Source organism: Eleginops maclovinus, chromosome 5 (genome assembly GCF_036324505.1).
Source record: "Eleginops maclovinus isolate JMC-PN-2008 ecotype Puerto Natales chromosome 5, JC_Emac_rtc_rv5, whole genome shotgun sequence".
NCBI classification, from domain to species: Eukaryota; Metazoa; Chordata; class Actinopteri; order Perciformes; family Eleginopidae; genus Eleginops; species Eleginops maclovinus.
Genome location: NC_086353.1, coordinates 16,159,282 through 16,176,656, shown reverse-complemented (window position 1 = coordinate 16,176,656; position 17,375 = coordinate 16,159,282). Strand labels below are relative to the sequence as shown.

At 39.1% G+C, this 17,375-nt stretch overlaps 1 protein-coding gene across 2 annotated transcripts in view; it reads right to left on the bottom strand.

Moving 5' to 3' along the window:
• LOC134864191 (zeta-sarcoglycan) overlaps positions 1-17,375 on the bottom strand; it is a 302,201-nt gene that overhangs the window by 43,938 nt on the left and 240,888 nt on the right. For both annotated transcript variants that reach the window (XM_063882994.1, XM_063882993.1), the window contains exon 4: positions 13,754-13,841. In XM_063882994.1, the coding sequence (XP_063739064.1) occupies positions 13,754-13,841 (88 nt within the window). The remainder of the gene's footprint in view (positions 1-13,753; positions 13,842-17,375) is intronic.

Sequence of the window (17,375 nt, the reverse complement as noted above, 5' to 3'; positions counted from 1 at the left end):
GCCTGACTGACTACAAGAACTTGGCTATTGTAGGTGAATCCGTTCAGTGTGTGGGTGGGTAACAAAGTAAAGATTGGCTATTACAGCCTGGTTGTCTTGGGGCTGTAAAAGCTCAGCTGAAAAAAACAAATATTACAAGTTCAAGGGCACATCAATGTCCTTTGCTTGGATGCTGATGTAAGAGTAAGTTCTCCTCCTAATGCACGTCTATAACTCAGTGTATTCCATCAAAAGCATTACTTAACCAGCCCCTGATGGTCACTTAAGTATTTTATAGGTCCCTTTCATCGCCATTTTCAATTAACTCTGCCTGTTAGAAAGATCCTTGCCTCTGTTAGATAGACCCCTCTTATCTGTTGTTCTTGCATCTGAAGTTATGAATAGGATGAGGCACAAGAGATAATTTATTAAACTTTCATATACTTCAAAAGGAATCCGAGTTCTCCAATTTGTATTCTGTAATTAATGAAACAGGACATAAAAATGGTGCCTGTGTAACTTTTTTACGACTGCCCATTAAGGTTTTGAGACCGTAATAAAGTTATATGGGTTTGCTAGCCTGGATTTTTAATTCAAGCCTTTAAATTAGCAATGATGGGATATGATGCAAGAACACTGTTAAAAGTGTTGGGGGGTAGGTACAAAGAGCAGGGCAAAGCTAAGTAAACACTGCATGCGTAGTTGATTTTTCCAAACAGGTTAAGAAAATGTTGAATTAAAATCAGCTTCAATGCGCTGTGTGATTATGCATCCGCACCACCCTCACCCTTCTTCTGTTCAGCATTGAGGGATCACACGAGTGCTTAAAATAGTATGTGACATTTATGTCTAAATATTTGTTCTCTCTGTGCGTGTCCAGCCTTGAGTGGTTATTGCATTCTTCCCTGGCCATGTGTATTTGCATATGTGAATGCTAATAAACTATTTAGCCAAGAAACACTTCTTAAGTAAGGCAGTTTTGTCTTTTGGCAGAATGTCGACTACATTTTGCCTGATTTAAATCCCACTCTACTTTTCCTTAGGTCAAAATGTAGGCAATATGCTAAATGTAGCATAAAATAGTTTATGTGAAAGATGAGGTTATATAATTCAAACACTTTAAAAAAAAAACTGACTCTGTCTGCTTTTAATGCTTGGCTTGGTCTGGCCATTGGCAAATTCACTTTTCACATTTTATGAAGTGGAGAACAGCCTGGGATCTCCAGGCAGGACCAACTCAACAGATAGAGTCTAGACATCAAAAAGATTAGGGGGATTTGAGGCCTCTTTAGTAGGAGCATCAGCAACATACTTTCTATAACTGAAGCCATAATAGCAAGCTCTTTGGATTTGTCCAACAATGGAAGGTGCAAGCGCATCTTTATAACTTTAGCTTTACCACTCCAAAGGGAGTGCCTGTGACATATTTGTCCTATATTTTATAAAATGCACGTTATCTTGCCTAAACCGTCCCATGGTTATTACCGTTATTGTATAGTTTGTGAGTCTATCTTAAATGATACAGATAGTTAAACATTTAAGGGTTCACATTAAGTTTGAAACAAGTACAAATATATTATTGGTCCAAATTATTACATCCATGCAACTGTGAACACATGTGTGTATTCATATTTTGTTGCCTTTCCAGAGTGCCTTCTAAGAGAAAAATAGCAACGACACATTTGTACATTATGTGTTGACAGAATATGTGTGTGCGTCTGCTTATCTGTAAAATGCATTGAGTGCTATGGACATGAATTAACCATCAGCCATTTTATCAGACGCTATGCTCCAGCATTTAGAGATGCAACAAGGCTTGCAAGTGCCTTGGTCTCTGTGACTAGACATAGAAACAGTTTTTTAGCACACGAACATGACTAGTTACAACTGGACATCCGTATGTAGGAACCTGGGGCAGGCACAAGTCTATGTGAGATTTTGGGAAAAAACAGCAAACTCTGTCTTAGATTATATTGGCATTACGTCTGTTGTTGGCTATGCTCCAATGCTCAACCACTACATACAATATGTGTATGTGATTATTGGTTTGTAAATTCATTATAGTAATGTGACAAAGTAATATTTAAATAGTGGTGCAATATACACAAAGCTTTACTAGTGAAGATCACACTCTTATTTGATGTGTATCGCAAAATAACTTTACGTGTCAGGTGAATCATTTTGGCTTTGACTAAACTTCCTGATTAGTTATTCAAACATGACAAGACTTATCGGTGGATTAGGTTGAACCTTCTGTTGAGTGAGTCAGGATGATATGCTTGTCAGTTCACCTCCTTTCTAGAATGTCAAATTTAATGAATATTCAAAAGCCAGTGGGCTCTTTTGTGTGCTCTGCAAGGGAAAAGGTTCCTAAGGGGGAATTTGTGCAAACACACATTACGCAATACATGGCACATGTGTAGACATATTAAATGAAATGTTGAGTAAAATGTTTCTTCATCCTCTACTTGGAAATATTAATACATCATTCCCACTGAGCAAATGATTGTTTGCATTAGGTTCCACATTAGCAAGAGAGCTCTTATTCTGAGCAAGGAAATAAGGGCAAGGGTTCAACTATTATAATTAAACGGCCATCACAACCAATAAACAACTGTCTTTCCATTGATGTGAAGAAGGGCGATGTTCACATGCCAAAATATATATATATATATTTAAAATATATTACCCCTTATGAAACATTTCCCTAGTGCCTCACGCATAAATTAACCTTTATGTTCTATTGTTTGGGTGTTTACTTGTTATGGGCCCTCTGACTGTAAACACACTCTAAAGTCAACTGAAATGGAAAGTGTAATCTCTTGCAACCTCAAATATTCCAGACAGTAACCGTCAGCAGCTTTTATTTACTCCATAGGCCAAGTTTAGTACCGGAGCTCTGATTTTCCTCAAAGGTAAGACTATTTATATACCAATAATTTCTTCACCAATGGGTTACTACCAACATAGGCTTCTGTACTTTAATTCTGTCAGTGGATCGGACTGGGCAACAGAAAAAGAGATGGGATTTTTCATTTTCTGTTTACTTTTGAGCAATCGAAAAACAGCTTAACACAAAATGTTATATTTTCCCCATACTCCCGCACTAAAGTAGTCGTTTCAACATAATCTTGAGTGATGACATTGGTCATGCTTTCAATGAACTTTAATACCCCAGAAATCACTTGATAAGCCACACATGCGATACCCTAAAGTGTCTTTTCTGGCCTTTTTTGTTAAGGCCTATCTTAATCAATGTTTTGATTATTCAGCTGTGCCTTTATTGACACCATACATTGACAGTATTACAACATATCGAACCATAAGACGGCTTATAATGCTCAGCCATATTGACCCTAAAATGTGTTGATACAAGCTAGACTTAGTCATTTATTGAATAACATTATATGGAAAGTTATTTATATCATTTGTTTTACTCCTTATAATGGACATATAATGCAGTTCAATACAATACCACCTCTTACTTAAATATGGCGATACATTTTAATCAGGTGTGTGTGTGTGTGTGTGTGTGTGTGTGTGTGTGTGTATATGTGGAACGGCCCGCAGTGCTTCCAGAAACTCGGCTTTGTAACAACCCTCATTCCTCATGCATATGAAACACCAAAAACCATCACTTGAGTGTCACCTTAAGAGCCCTCTTGGCGCAAAATGAGTTGACACGAGTTGAAAGAGAGCCACTGTAACTTTGAGATAAGTGCTACACAGGACTGTTTCAAGGAGCAACAAAATAATAGAGGCAGCTAAGAAGGCCAAAGATAAAAGCAACTGTATTATTTTGGTCCTTTGAAAGCAAACAGCTTGCAACATGGACATGATGCAACAGCAGGAAACAAGAGGGTCACCACACTGTTGTGTTTCTAGCTGTCAAAGAGAGAGAAGGGCCCTCTGCTGCACCACAGCACACCTTTAATCTCCTCAAGGTGTTTCTCAAAAGTAACAGACAAAGATAAATGGGCAAAAAGAAGTAAAGAGGAGGAGACGAAAATACTGCGTAGAAATGAAGAAACTGCATTGCAATGCAGTTTTTAATGCAACTTTTGAATTTGTCAGAAGTGGGGGAGGGGGAGATTTATGCACTGAGGGACACAAATTATTTATTTAGAGTTGATTACACTCATTAATATAGTAAGGGAGGAGAGAAAGAGACAGAGGGAGAGATAAATGAGTGCTGTTTGTCACATACATTAATCACCCTGATCTCTGGAGTCAGGGTTGTGGGATGGAGGGAAGATGAAATGGTGGAAGGTGCAGATGAAAACACAGGCAGAGGTTGTGCCATGCAGCTCTTCATATTCCTAGTGAATCTAAAGCGCTAAACATAATTAAACATTTTCTGTTGCCGTTAACACAATACGTGATATTGCTAGCTTAAGGCCTACTTTTAATGAAACCGCAGAAACCTTATTTGGTCAATACAATTTGATTTAAAATGATGTTCTTTATATCCTCGTAATTTTATTAGGATTTTCCTTCAAAGGAAATCTTAATAATAGTTAATGTGATTCAAATCAGTGTACGGCTATGAAATAAACCCTGTTTTCACTATTTTAAAGAAAAAGGCCTAATTGCAATTTTGAGAAAACAAGCAGGTCAGCAACATCAATTGGCACTTTAAAAAGGAGGATGAAAAAAAAAGGTCAGGGTAACGCTGTCTGTTGACATTTGATTGTCGAGGTGTGTAAAGGTAATTGTTGGCAGTTATAATGAATAATATGAGGGATATCGTGTTTTTTATGCATACTGTACACACACTTTTGCCTGATGATGGCCTGAGATTTGAATTTTCAGTGAGGATCAACTACAGCCTACATTGATACATTGGACATGAGTTGCCTTTGATTTATACTTCACAGCACACAAGTAGGAAGGACTACCAGAGGGAATGTTGGAAAGAAATTGTATTGCTTGCTAGACCATACAGCTGATCAGTTAAGCTAAGCATAAGGCAAGGCATAAAACAAACAGGGTTAGGAAAAGTTATTAACTTGTATGGCAATGATCCTAATTTACCAAAGTAGGCCTCACCACACTGGTGTGCTTAAATGACACACAAAAAAAACATAGAAAGAAAAGAAAACATAACATTGTGGTGGCCTGAAAGAAGTATAAAAGGAACTGTGCCACATGTCAGTTATTTCATTAATAACTTATAAATTAATAGAAAACATTCAAAGAGCTAGCAACTTCCAAAGTGTGCAGGCCAAATGAGTCACATTGTCGCTCATTATCCTGCATGTCTCTCCACGGTATCACGGGGTTAGTCTGAATGCTTCTCAAGCCTTTAGGCAAACCCCAGTCCCAGACCCAATCATACTATACTGTATCACGTGACTTGGGAACAAAACATCACAGAAAGTGTTACTTTCACAAGCACAATAGACAATATGGAGGTGTTTCCTCTGTTGGAAAAGTTGAAGAACTTGTGGCCTGGGGTATATCTGATCTTAAAGGGTTTGTAGGGACGTACATGCCTCTGTGAATATAATTACGTTAATATCCCAAAGTCATGGCAAATGCAAGCAGCAAGAGATACAAATGTTGCACTTAAATATGACTGAGAGAGCCTTAACAGACATTTTATTAATTGACATTTTGCATTTGCTATAAAAGCATAGTGCCAAATAATAGTACCTGCTTTTAGGAAGCATGATGCTCACATTAAATTGTTTTTGTACAGCGTAGATAATGTATGATTCAAATTACTAAATACATTTTAAGCCACTCTTTTACTACTCTGTTGTTACAGAGATTATTTTGACATATTCAATTGTGTGCATATATTGCAATATCAACCCAATGCATACAATTTGATCGTAACATGGCAACATGCCTAAGGGGATTTAGTGATGTACAAAATTGAATGCACTTCTAGAGAGGAGTTGAGGCATTCTACCCTTTATTTAAAATTCACACAGTTATAAATGCTTGCTTTTCAAACATGCCTTAAGGGATACTGAGTCATTGTCCGACCTTGTGGCAGATTCTTCAACCACGGTGCACTCTGCATTATTCATGGTTTTAACACAGACAATGCATAAAGGGAAAATGCTATTCAACATTATTAGTGTGCCACAAAGAAAACATTTTGTGAGCTCTCATTATTGTTGGTTGACAACTGCTTTACATTCACAGTTCATCATCACTGGCAAATACTAACCAATCACCTTTTTGATTGGCATCTCGGGCAAGTGGGTTTGTTTGTTTGGTTCGATGCTGGAAAAGTGTATTACATGGACAGAACATAAAAGCCTTCTTACTTTCTGGCAATGTAATTTTATGATTTGAGGTCGGATGGTTTGGTAGAGAATGACAGTAGTACATTGTTGCTTTGTAGCAAACAATAACACTGATGTTTTCCTTATCCTTGCAATACAATTCCAAGCCCATAAAGACACACAAAGTATTTCTTAATGCCTGAGGGGGACAGTCATCTTATTTGACTTGCGTCACCACCACAACAGCAGGATTGTTATGAGGCTTTAATAACCTTTTATTAAACGCAGAAAAATGTGATGAGATGGTTATTGTTCACGGCCATATAACTCCTTACAGTGCATAAACATTAAAATGATCTTGTAGCTTTTACAATGTTCATTCAAGAACAGAACAGCACTTTAACAACAGAAAAAAACAACACCACCATCAAACCAAACTACACATGCTACAAATCCACACCTTTAGGCAAAGATAAATTACTTTGGGTGAACACTGTACTATATTGTCTGTTATCTTGTTCATGACACTGTAGTGTTTTATCCTGTTTGTGCATAATAGATAAGAATATGTGCAATCAATTCAATTACTAAGTGTCAGGGGCTGAGAGGCAAGGTAGTCAGAGGCACCTACATTCCTAACAGGTGGCTCCACCCTCTCCCAATTAGCAGTATTGCGAGCAGGTGTGGAGAGCCACACACCTGGGTGCTGATCACTACCTTAAGGGAGACCACAGCGAGTTCAGTTTTGGTGTGGCACATGGAGGGAACAGGAGACTCCCAGTCTCAGAATACAAAGCTGGTAAGTCAGCTAGCGGCCTGGCTATGTTACCTTTTTGTTTTGGAAGGTGATTTTTGAGTTGGGTAAAAATAAAGCCCTTTTTGATTAAACCACTGCCTCTGTCTTGATTGCTGCACTACCACTTTTCTCTTTTGTCAGCCCAGTCCTGTTACATAAGCTACTTCATCAAGAGGGACAAACACAAGAGATTGTATGCTATATACCTCCATACATTAAAAACCTGTACAACTTATAACAAACATCCTTTATTTTATTAGCCTTTGTACAATTAAAGGGCAATCGTAAGGATAACTGACAACAATGGCAGTAAATCCATACCTTTATTGAGTCCTTGATGGCCCCTTAAGTGTATCCCAGTTTGTTAATGCTCAGCTCTATGTATTGTTAATTGCCTCATTAAACCATTGATTTGATCATAGAGAGGCATTAAAAAATGAGGAAGACGTGCTGTGTGAACTTCACTGATTGGATGAAGGGGGAGATGAAATTCGACAGCTAAGTATCTCAGTGTTTCTCAGCCAACCAAATCAAGACAGAAAGATCTCACTCTAGCTGAAAATGTGATCACTGCAAACTATGATTATTATGTACATCATTTGTTTCTCAGAGGGGGATTTGCAAAGATGTAGATTAATAATTAGACTGCATGTAATGGAACAATTGAATTTATGCAAGGCTTTGCAATTGCTCACTCTGCGCGCTAATCAGAAACCAATTTTAGACAACATTCAACTGGTAAACTGCTAACTGTTTCTGAGAATGAGTGACAACAAAATATGATTTCATTATTTATATTCTTATGTTTTCACAGATATAAATCACCCCATAGAGTCTTAACTACAAAACACACACTTTCTCTTGGGAAATTCCCCATTCTTCAACCAAAACGTATTTACCATCCATCACTCTGTTTGGCCTTTTGCTTTTCAAGCCCCTAATTTTCACTGCTTTGATAATTCACTTTTTAAGCCTCATCAGCTAAATGCCAGATAAATTAAGTGACTGATTTCATCTAGATAAAAGAGAACATAATTAGTGTAAGAAGGTAAAGATAATGAAGTGATAAATTTAAGCCTGCGTGTAGGAGAAGGTAACAAGGTCAGTGGGGAATTCTTTGGTTTAATAAGAGATGAGGCCCATGCGTGATTAAAAAAGGGGGAGTGAAAGGTAAAATGACACATCAGAATAAAAGAAGAGATGATGAGAAAGGGATCAAGTGAAAAGGAAAAGGCAAGAGAAGGACTGAGGAAAACGGTGCGAGTGTGAGGAAGGAACTATATTAAAGGGAGGGAGGGAAAGGCTGAGTGCTGAAAGTGACTTTTAAAGTTGGAGAGGTTGTTTTCATGGCAGGTGACCCTCTGTCCAATACTTCCCTAAAGCAAACTTATTAAACACACACACACACACACACACACACACACACACACACACACACAGACAGACAGACAGACAGACAGACAGACAGACAGACAGACAGACAGACAGACAGACAGACAGACAGACAGACAGACAGACAGACAGACAGACAGACAGACAGACAGACAGACAGACAGACAGACAGACAGACAGACACACACACACACACACACACACACACACACACACACACACACACACACACACACACACACACACACACACACACACACACACACACACACACACACACACACACACACACACACACACGTCCTTACTCTCCCTAAAATGTATTTGGCTTTTACACTTTTTTTAACCGTCCCCTAAAACACACACACACACACACACACACACACACACACACACACCCTTACTCTCCCTAAAATGTATTTGGCTTTTACACTTTTTTTAACCGTCCCCTAAAACACACACACACACACACACACAATGAGTACTTCCAATGTCTCCCCTGCTTGAGGAGAAAGAGCATTCATTATCAGCACCATGCACTTAGAAAAATGAAAAGTCAATAAGACAGCCAGAACACAAACACTCGCTCACACAGCCTGTAATGACTGCCAGGCTTGCCAAGAGACAGACGCACAGGTAAAGATACTGAGAATGGGAAACAAACAGTAAACAGTAATTGAGTTGGCCAGTTAAAGCACTTGTCAATATTATGCTCCGCGGTATTTTGGCTGCACAGCTTTACTCATATTTAAACATTAACACAAAACAAGCTTCACCTGTTAAAACTGTTTTTTTTTAAAAATATGTTATTACTGCAAGTGAAAGTAGCCATTTATGGATTTAATAAAATACATTCACGTGGAATATTAATACAGTGTTTGAGATTAAATATTGAGAGGGAGAGCTGTATGACACATCCAATGAATGCTCGTTCAGCAAATCAGAACTGAATGAGAAACATCTCCGTTCCTGTCATGATGATGATCCCCCAGCATGCAACCATTTCCTCCAGCAGAGTTTCAACACAGCTTCACGGCCTCGAATGCTGAGACATCATCACCTAGGTGGGTGAGAGGGTATGGCTTAAAAACTCTCAAGTTCACTCATCATCTTTATAGTTGGCCATTCAGAAGACAAAGATGACAGGTTCTCACTCACATTAACGAGCTGACGACCACGGAGAGGATGCAGAGGAAGAGACGGGGGGATGGGGGGGATGAGAGAAAGAAAAAGAGAGCCATAAAACTGAGATGGGAGGCCCAAGGCCAACACATGAACTCAGTCCCTCTCTGTCGAAAGATGGGCCCTCAGGGGGAAACGCATTAAATATAGAGGAGTGCATGTATGTGTGAGTGTGTTGCTGTTAGTGTTATGACATGCATAAGTGTTACACTCCCTAAACAAGTCAGGACGATTGGCTATACAATTCCTAAAGATTCAACATCTATCAGTTACTCTATGATGCTTTAATACATATTAAGTCCCTCACCAAAAATTAGGAGCAATAAGGACCTTTGTTCCCACCAAACTGATATTTGAGTGGCATAGGTCAAATAATTTATGTCATATTATATTTTAAGGATTATTTATGTAACTTTCGCCCCAGATGCAGAGCTTTTACCACAGCACAGGGATATTCTCTCTCCATTTCTGAATCAAATTAGCATTGATTCTACAATACAATATTTACCTAGAATGGTCTTTGGAGACAGCAGAGACCTCCACCACGGTTAATGGCACAATGGTAACAAAAGTGAAACATAATACGATTTTCCCCCTCGGATTCACAACATGTAATTGATTCTTCCTCGACCCGTGATACACCCTTGCATCAAGTTTTATGATAATTGGTCACGTATATATTTTTTTGACAAACCGAGTGGCAAACATAACCTCCCTGGAGGTTATAATAAGGAGGCGCAATAAGGTGTCAGTACACCTGTGTGTTGGAATTCAATTTTAATTTATTAGTCCAAACATTTGTGGCCATTTCAACTTTCCATACTGCCTACCGAGATGATCCTGTACATCTTGTACGAGCTACAGTATGAGCTGCACGAGCTGTTCCTCTGCTGAGCTTTGGTAGTGAATACTAATGAGGGGTTCACTGAGCTGGAACTTTTCTGCTTCCCATGTCGTGAATGTCTGCCGAGCAGAAATAACCGTCTTAATTCCGGGATTTCTGAATATTCCCAACTCAGGATACCGAAGAAAGGGAGGTGAGGAGTGTGTGTGTGTGTGTGTGTGTGTGTGTGTGTCATTTGTTTGAACGTGCTTTAAATGTGCTGCTGAGTCAGCACAGTGCCAACAAGAGGCAGCGAAGGGGCCACTCCAAGAACCTTCTCAGGAGGATTCAGTTCAGCCCATTCCGTACCCATCATCCAGACAAAAAATATTTTCTGTGTGTGTATGTCACAAAGTGGCTATTGATGGAACTTGCTTGGCACATTTCCCTGTGTCTGGGGAATCTCAGCCCAATGTGGCTGCTGTGTGAGAATGTGTGTCAGAGAGTGTGACAGTACAGATTTGTGTGTAATTAGTGTTTATGTGCGCATGAGTGTGACACAGGGATTATCAGTATGAAAATTTGGTATTAAGAACAGTTTAAACATGTGTGCAGTCATGGCTCTGTGTCTGACTGCACATGTAAGTTCACACAACATTCTTTAATTTCATCCTGTAGCAGCCTGACTATGTTACGTGCTGTCTGGCTGTCGAGCTTTAAAACAGACTGATTCTGCTGACTAAGAGAGTCACCCAAAAACGTACTCACCCAGACACACGTAAGCATTAAAGTGCTTTTCTTGGTGAGGAAAGCAGCTTTAGGGAGTTCAACAGCAGGAGGTGAGCTGTCAGGGGTTTAAAACCTTCAAAGTGTCAGGGAGAGAAAGAGTGTGTGCGTTTAAATACACCAGAAGTGCCTGGCCAGCCTAAAGGTGATGAATATTTATATGTCTGCATTTGCATCAAACAAGAAAGATAGTGGAGAGATGCCTTCTACCTGAACATATCTTTTGCCACACCTGTTAGGTTGTTAATGATTCTTGGCAACAACCCTTCATCTCTGACAACATCCTGTTTTCTGAGGTCATCACAAAACACATATTGCCGGGTCTAGGGAATGCCAGTGTCTTTTCTAACAACAATGTTAGTTTATTATTGTTATGATGGCTATTTATAAAGATCAAATTATCCAAATGGGTCCGTCCAGACATAATGAAGATTTGTTATACTATTAATGGTGATCTTCTAGTTTAAAAAAAAAAAAAAAAATCCTCCCTCCAGTAGGAGCCTTGGGCTTTGAATCCAATTTTCTTAATGACCAAACTGTCAAATAACAACTTCTGGGTCTGTCATGTGATGCTTTTTAACCTATAAAGAGCCATTTTCTTACAGTTGACATAGGGAGAAAGAGAAGTCCCAAGCATAGTTTAATACTCTGCAATCAAGCTATTTTTTCTTCATGCGCCACTGAGCAACTTTTATAGGAATTAATTGGGGCCGGGCTCTAACGCTGTGTCAACACCTACATACATCCATGGAGTATTGAACAAGGCAGGTGGGAAGTGAATAATTAATTCTAAATATGCAAGTGTTTTCAGTAAGAAAGTAGTGAAATGCACTGAGAAGTAATTTGATGCACTTCATGTTCTATGGAGAAATGCAACCACACATTCCACTAGCTGCTGCAAACACTGGCATTATTTGAATGCTCGTCAATTCACATCTGAAAATGTATTTGACTGCATCAACAAGTACCTAGATCTCACACGCAGGATTATTCAAGTTAACAAAGAAAGATCACTAACCTGTTGATTTATTTTTAGGGGATAACAATGGTGGGACCAAGTTATTGTAAACAAAGTCAACAGTGGCATAAAACATTATTAATTTCATTAGTAAATAGTTTGTGAAATTGCTAAAGTTAAAAAAATAAAATATTGTCCAGCAGCGGCTCAGTCAGTAGGGGCTTGGACTGGGAATCGTAGGGTCGCCGGTTCAAGTCCCCAAACAGACTTGAAATATGGAAAGTGGACTGCTACTTGGAGAGGTCCCAGTTCACCTCCTAGGCCCTGCTGTGGTGCCCTTGAGCAAGGCACCGGACATCTCCAATCCTCCCTCCCCATTGCTCCCCACTGCACGGTAGCTGCCCACTGCTCCTAGTACTAGGATGGGTTAAATGCAGAGGACCAATTTCACTGTGTGTGCTCTGCTGTGTGCATGTATGTGACTAATAAAGAGGGTTTTTGTTTCACTGAGTAGGTATGTGACGAGCAATTGCAGTATGTGCAAGATTGGAAAAGCAGAGAAACAGGAATACAGAAAATTGGCCTGAAAGTGGAATGGCTGAAATCTTCCATAAATAATTTAAATGTAATATTGCCACATCAAAGTGTGCTGTAATTAGCTAATCAAAGGTCATTAGACAAAGCAACAAACGCTGTGGCAAACGTTTGAGAGCTCCCAGGTTAAATCACCTACAAAGGAGCTTTTGTTTTGACTAAGATTTAAGATGACTAGAATATGAAAATATAGTAATATCTATACAGTCCAGTATGACTACAAGAGCAAGACTTTGCTGCAATCGCATTCCTAAACTACATTTACCTGCATCGACTTTTATTGCTCATGTCCAGTCATATTCTAAGGGAATTTATGACATTTCAGCAATCCATTATATATTTAACCTGCTGTGAACTCCAACTTCAGTTACCGATCCATGTTTTTAGTACACAATTCTAACATCTGTACCCATATTCTTAAAGTAAAGACCTCTTCAGAATTCACCGATCACTGATTGTTATTGTTTATCTGAGCCCTGTGCTGCCAGATTTCCTTTTAGCTGTCTTTCTTTAACCATGGTTTAAATATCTCTCTTTTTTCCTGAACTCTGAAAACATTAGCTTCGTAAAACAGAGATTTTATATTCACGAAGGATTTCCATGTGTACATTTAACAGTATCTGATGAATATATAGCTATGTCCTAAAACTCTTTTCTAGTTATTATGCCCTATAAGGACATCGTCATATGTTCTCTGAGTGACGTCTTCCCTAATACACTGGGCCCTCGCTAATCCAATGAGAGCTTAGAAAAATGATTTAGTCGAGGAAACAGCATGGCTGTCAGCCTCAGTGAGATGCACTAATGGAAAAAGATAGCATTTAGTTTGGTAAACAGAAGGAGGTAAAATGCATTTAGGAATTCAAGCAAAAACAAAGCAATATACCTGATTGTCTTGGAGAAATGATCCGGTTTGAAGGTTGTTTTGAAAGAAAAAGTTTACTGCCAATGAAGTATGATGTTGTTTGTGTTTGTTTGTAAGTGTGTGTGTTTCAGCTTCTTACCCACGGTTAGCTGACCGGTCAGTTGTCCCTGATCGTTCCTAGCATTGACAGTCACATTTCTGTCCGACTGTAGGATCAATGGACTGTCCTAAAGAGGGCGGAAGAAGGGAAAAAGGTGGTTATGACAATAAAAAAGAAAGTGGTATATTTATTTCTCATTCACATACAAGTCTATGTATAGCGATATACCCTTAGTTTCCATACCAACACACATGCTCCCTGCTTCCTTTCTCTCCCCTGTAGCCTCTGCACTTACCCCTCCGGGCACCAGTCAATACTGTATTAACCTTATGACCAATATTGCCCTAAACTGTATCAACATTCACAGTTCACACTTGACTCCCTCATTCCAGCCATACTATGCATCACAGTTGCATAATGTATTCAAGACAGCCTCCTGTCTGTCAGTGTGTTTGTTTGTTTCCAGTTGTGCGCAAAAGGGCAATTATTCTCAATATAAATGAGCTTAATGCAACTGTGACCATGACCTCTGCTCCCCTCTTAAGATTCTGATGGAGCCACACACGCTGCCTAAATCGGTTTACATTTGGTGGTGTGTTGCAATGAATGCTAAACCCGTGTCTGCTATTTTCATTAAGTTCCAAATTCAATCTAACAGCTGACTGTCTCTCTGTATCTCTTTGTCCCTCACCTTTCTCACAGTGGGTTAAATCATCATACTCACAATCTTCGCCAACTTTCCTTCCCTTGCTTTTTCTCTTTCCTTCTTTCTTTATAACTCCACACTTACAAGCATTTATTTTTATTCTCTTTCCCTTCACTTCTCCCCCTCTATCTTTTAAATTGCTTATTTGTTTTGGTGGCGTGAAATGAATAGCTCACAGGTGACCCAATTTCTCTCTTGATTCCCCAAATTAATATCTTGCTGCATTCAAGTCTGAATTCCAAATGAGAATGTTGATCAAATTGAAAAGTCGTTGATCCGTTAAAATGAAAAGATCCTCTTTTTCCCCCAACCCTTCCTTCACCCTATTCCCTCTCAGTCTACCTCTATCCACCCCCTCTTTGTTTTGCTTTTTGTTTTTCTTCTTTTCTTTCTTATCTCCCGGGGACGAGCTCATCACAAGCACAATCTACGGACCAACGGAAAAGTGTGAAGGACTTACAGAACACACACACTAGAAGCATACACAAACACAATGAATAAACAGTACACACAATACCCATTCCAACCACTCACACAGAGTCAGGTAACAAATTTGCCAAACAACAAATGAGTGCTCCGAGACATTTGTTGTGCACTGCCACTCTCATCGGCTAGCTAATCCATGTATGCTGGATGAATCTTTGTCAACGGGGCGTGTGATAGGCTTCACTATATTATCTTTCCACTCTGTTAAGAGGGATGGGCGCTTTGTAAGGCACGGCAGATGTAATGTGCCTCCAATCATTCCAGCTCAATGGGCAGTGTGCATGAACAGGCCTGATCCCATTCATTTAGTGCAGGACTCTGTCATTTAGAAGTGCAACCGTAGATGGGGAATCTTATTTGATTAAGCACCCATATGCAAATTCATGGAAATTAGGGCTGTAAATAATTGCTGCATATTAAACAGCTGCTAACGTCTATTTATACAACAGCTGATTGAAGACAAACAATCTGACTGTTGGGGCTTAAGGAACACGTAGGAGCAGGTAACAATGTGGAGTGTGCTTCTTGATGCAAAAAGTGTTAGTTTCCACCTAAGTCAATCAGCAATTATTACAGTTCAAATCCTCAAGCATCGAATCGTGAGCTCCTTATTAACTTGGTCACCAATTTTCACGTATGTACAGCATACGACACTCCGTAATATTAAAATGACTACTGTATACAGTTTTTCATCATACCAAGGTGTGGAAAGTACACTGTGCCTGTGTTTGTTAGTGAACTCCATTCAAACATTGCACACTTTACTTTAAATCCATGTCCTGGGTGTACTTCTTCACTGTGATTGTGGACAAAATAAAATAATTTAAGTGGTTTTTGGAGGCAAATTCTGCGTGGATCAATGGACAATGTGCAGAAACATGCCGTGTCACAAGTTCAGGAAATGAAAAATATTTGTATCAAACTGACTGTATAGAGCTGCTGCTTATAAATACCTGTTGAGCTAGCTTTCTGTGACATTAAAGGGTCATTCCTCACCATGAAAGCTCTGATCATCAGTGAGGGTTTCTTGATGTTTGATGATGGTTTGAAGTTTGCCTCATTTTAATATTAGTTTGATGTTCATCCTTTTGGAGTTATACTGAAAAGTGTATTGTCCTGCATGATGGATCTGTAATCTTTTATGACATAATTCCATAAGGTGAAGCGTACACCATCTCTACATTGTTTGATGTTGTTCGTTGACGGAATGATTACACACTCTGTGAAGTTTCTCTGTGTGTGTGGGGGGGGGGATTCATATTACGAATACATGAAAATATCTCACTGCAACTATTTTATGCAAGTTGAAGGCCACAGCTGCTATGTGCTGTACATGTCAATGATGAACATGTGCACACTCTCTTATAGTGACTGCCACCAAATCATTACAACTGAGTCAATCTCAGATAAGCCTCAATACAATCTTCAGAAGACTAATCACATACAATGACTATGCATAAGTGTATTGATGAAACAATACTTTCAAATGCATCCCAGAACATCTTTCCATAATCAGTTAGCCTATGTGAAATGAATTATAGTAATATATTTCTAATTCTATCGACAGAGAGTGATATCCTCATGCAGCAACAGGGAGACAGTTAGGGCACTCAGAGAGCACAGACATTCTCCATGCTGTTATAAGTAAAAGAATAATCTTTGCATCAACACCATGATTAGGATCTGCTCCCACATGTAATATTCTCCCTTGGCCCATGCTTCACCCTTCTACCAAGTTTCATGCAAAAAAGGGAGGTAGTTTTTTCGTGATCCAGCAGACAAACAACTAATAAAGTTTAACATGGGATAGCAACAAGCGTAAACATTTTATTTTTTTTTTAATTGGTACATTTATCAAGGTAAGTGATAATAATTGTTTAGAACATTAGATTGTAGAGAAAAGTAGTAAGATTTAAGGCGGGTAAAAAGGTTTACAGCCAATTCTAAAAGGCCACTCTCAAAGATGGGGTGAAATTCTGTCTTTCATTTGAAGGGAGAGCGAGCTTAAACTTTAAAAATGGGGATTTTCTTTCTTGAAAGGATTTCACAGTCTGGAACACAGTTGTTCACATGAAAAAGTGTCAAAAGTAGTAAACACAGCAAGAGAGAAAACAGTTTGAACCCTGCCTCGTTTCTTACCACTGCACAGCTGGCAAAACCCCATACAGAGAAATATATATATCAAAAAAAAATATGGTGGCCATCATACAGTTTGTAGCATTTCCTCAGATGTATTAAGAATCATTTGTGATGTTTACTTCGTGCTCAGTTCACTTCTCTGTTTACCTCCCTATGCCACTCTCTGGATTGTCCCTCTGGCTTTTGTGTTTGGAGTCTCGCTCATAAATCTCCCCTCATCGTGTGAAATGTGCAAAGAGGCACCAATAAATACACTGAAGGCACATGCATCGTGCGCTCTCTTCTGAGATACACAACGTACACCACAGCTCCATTAATTCAGTTAATAGT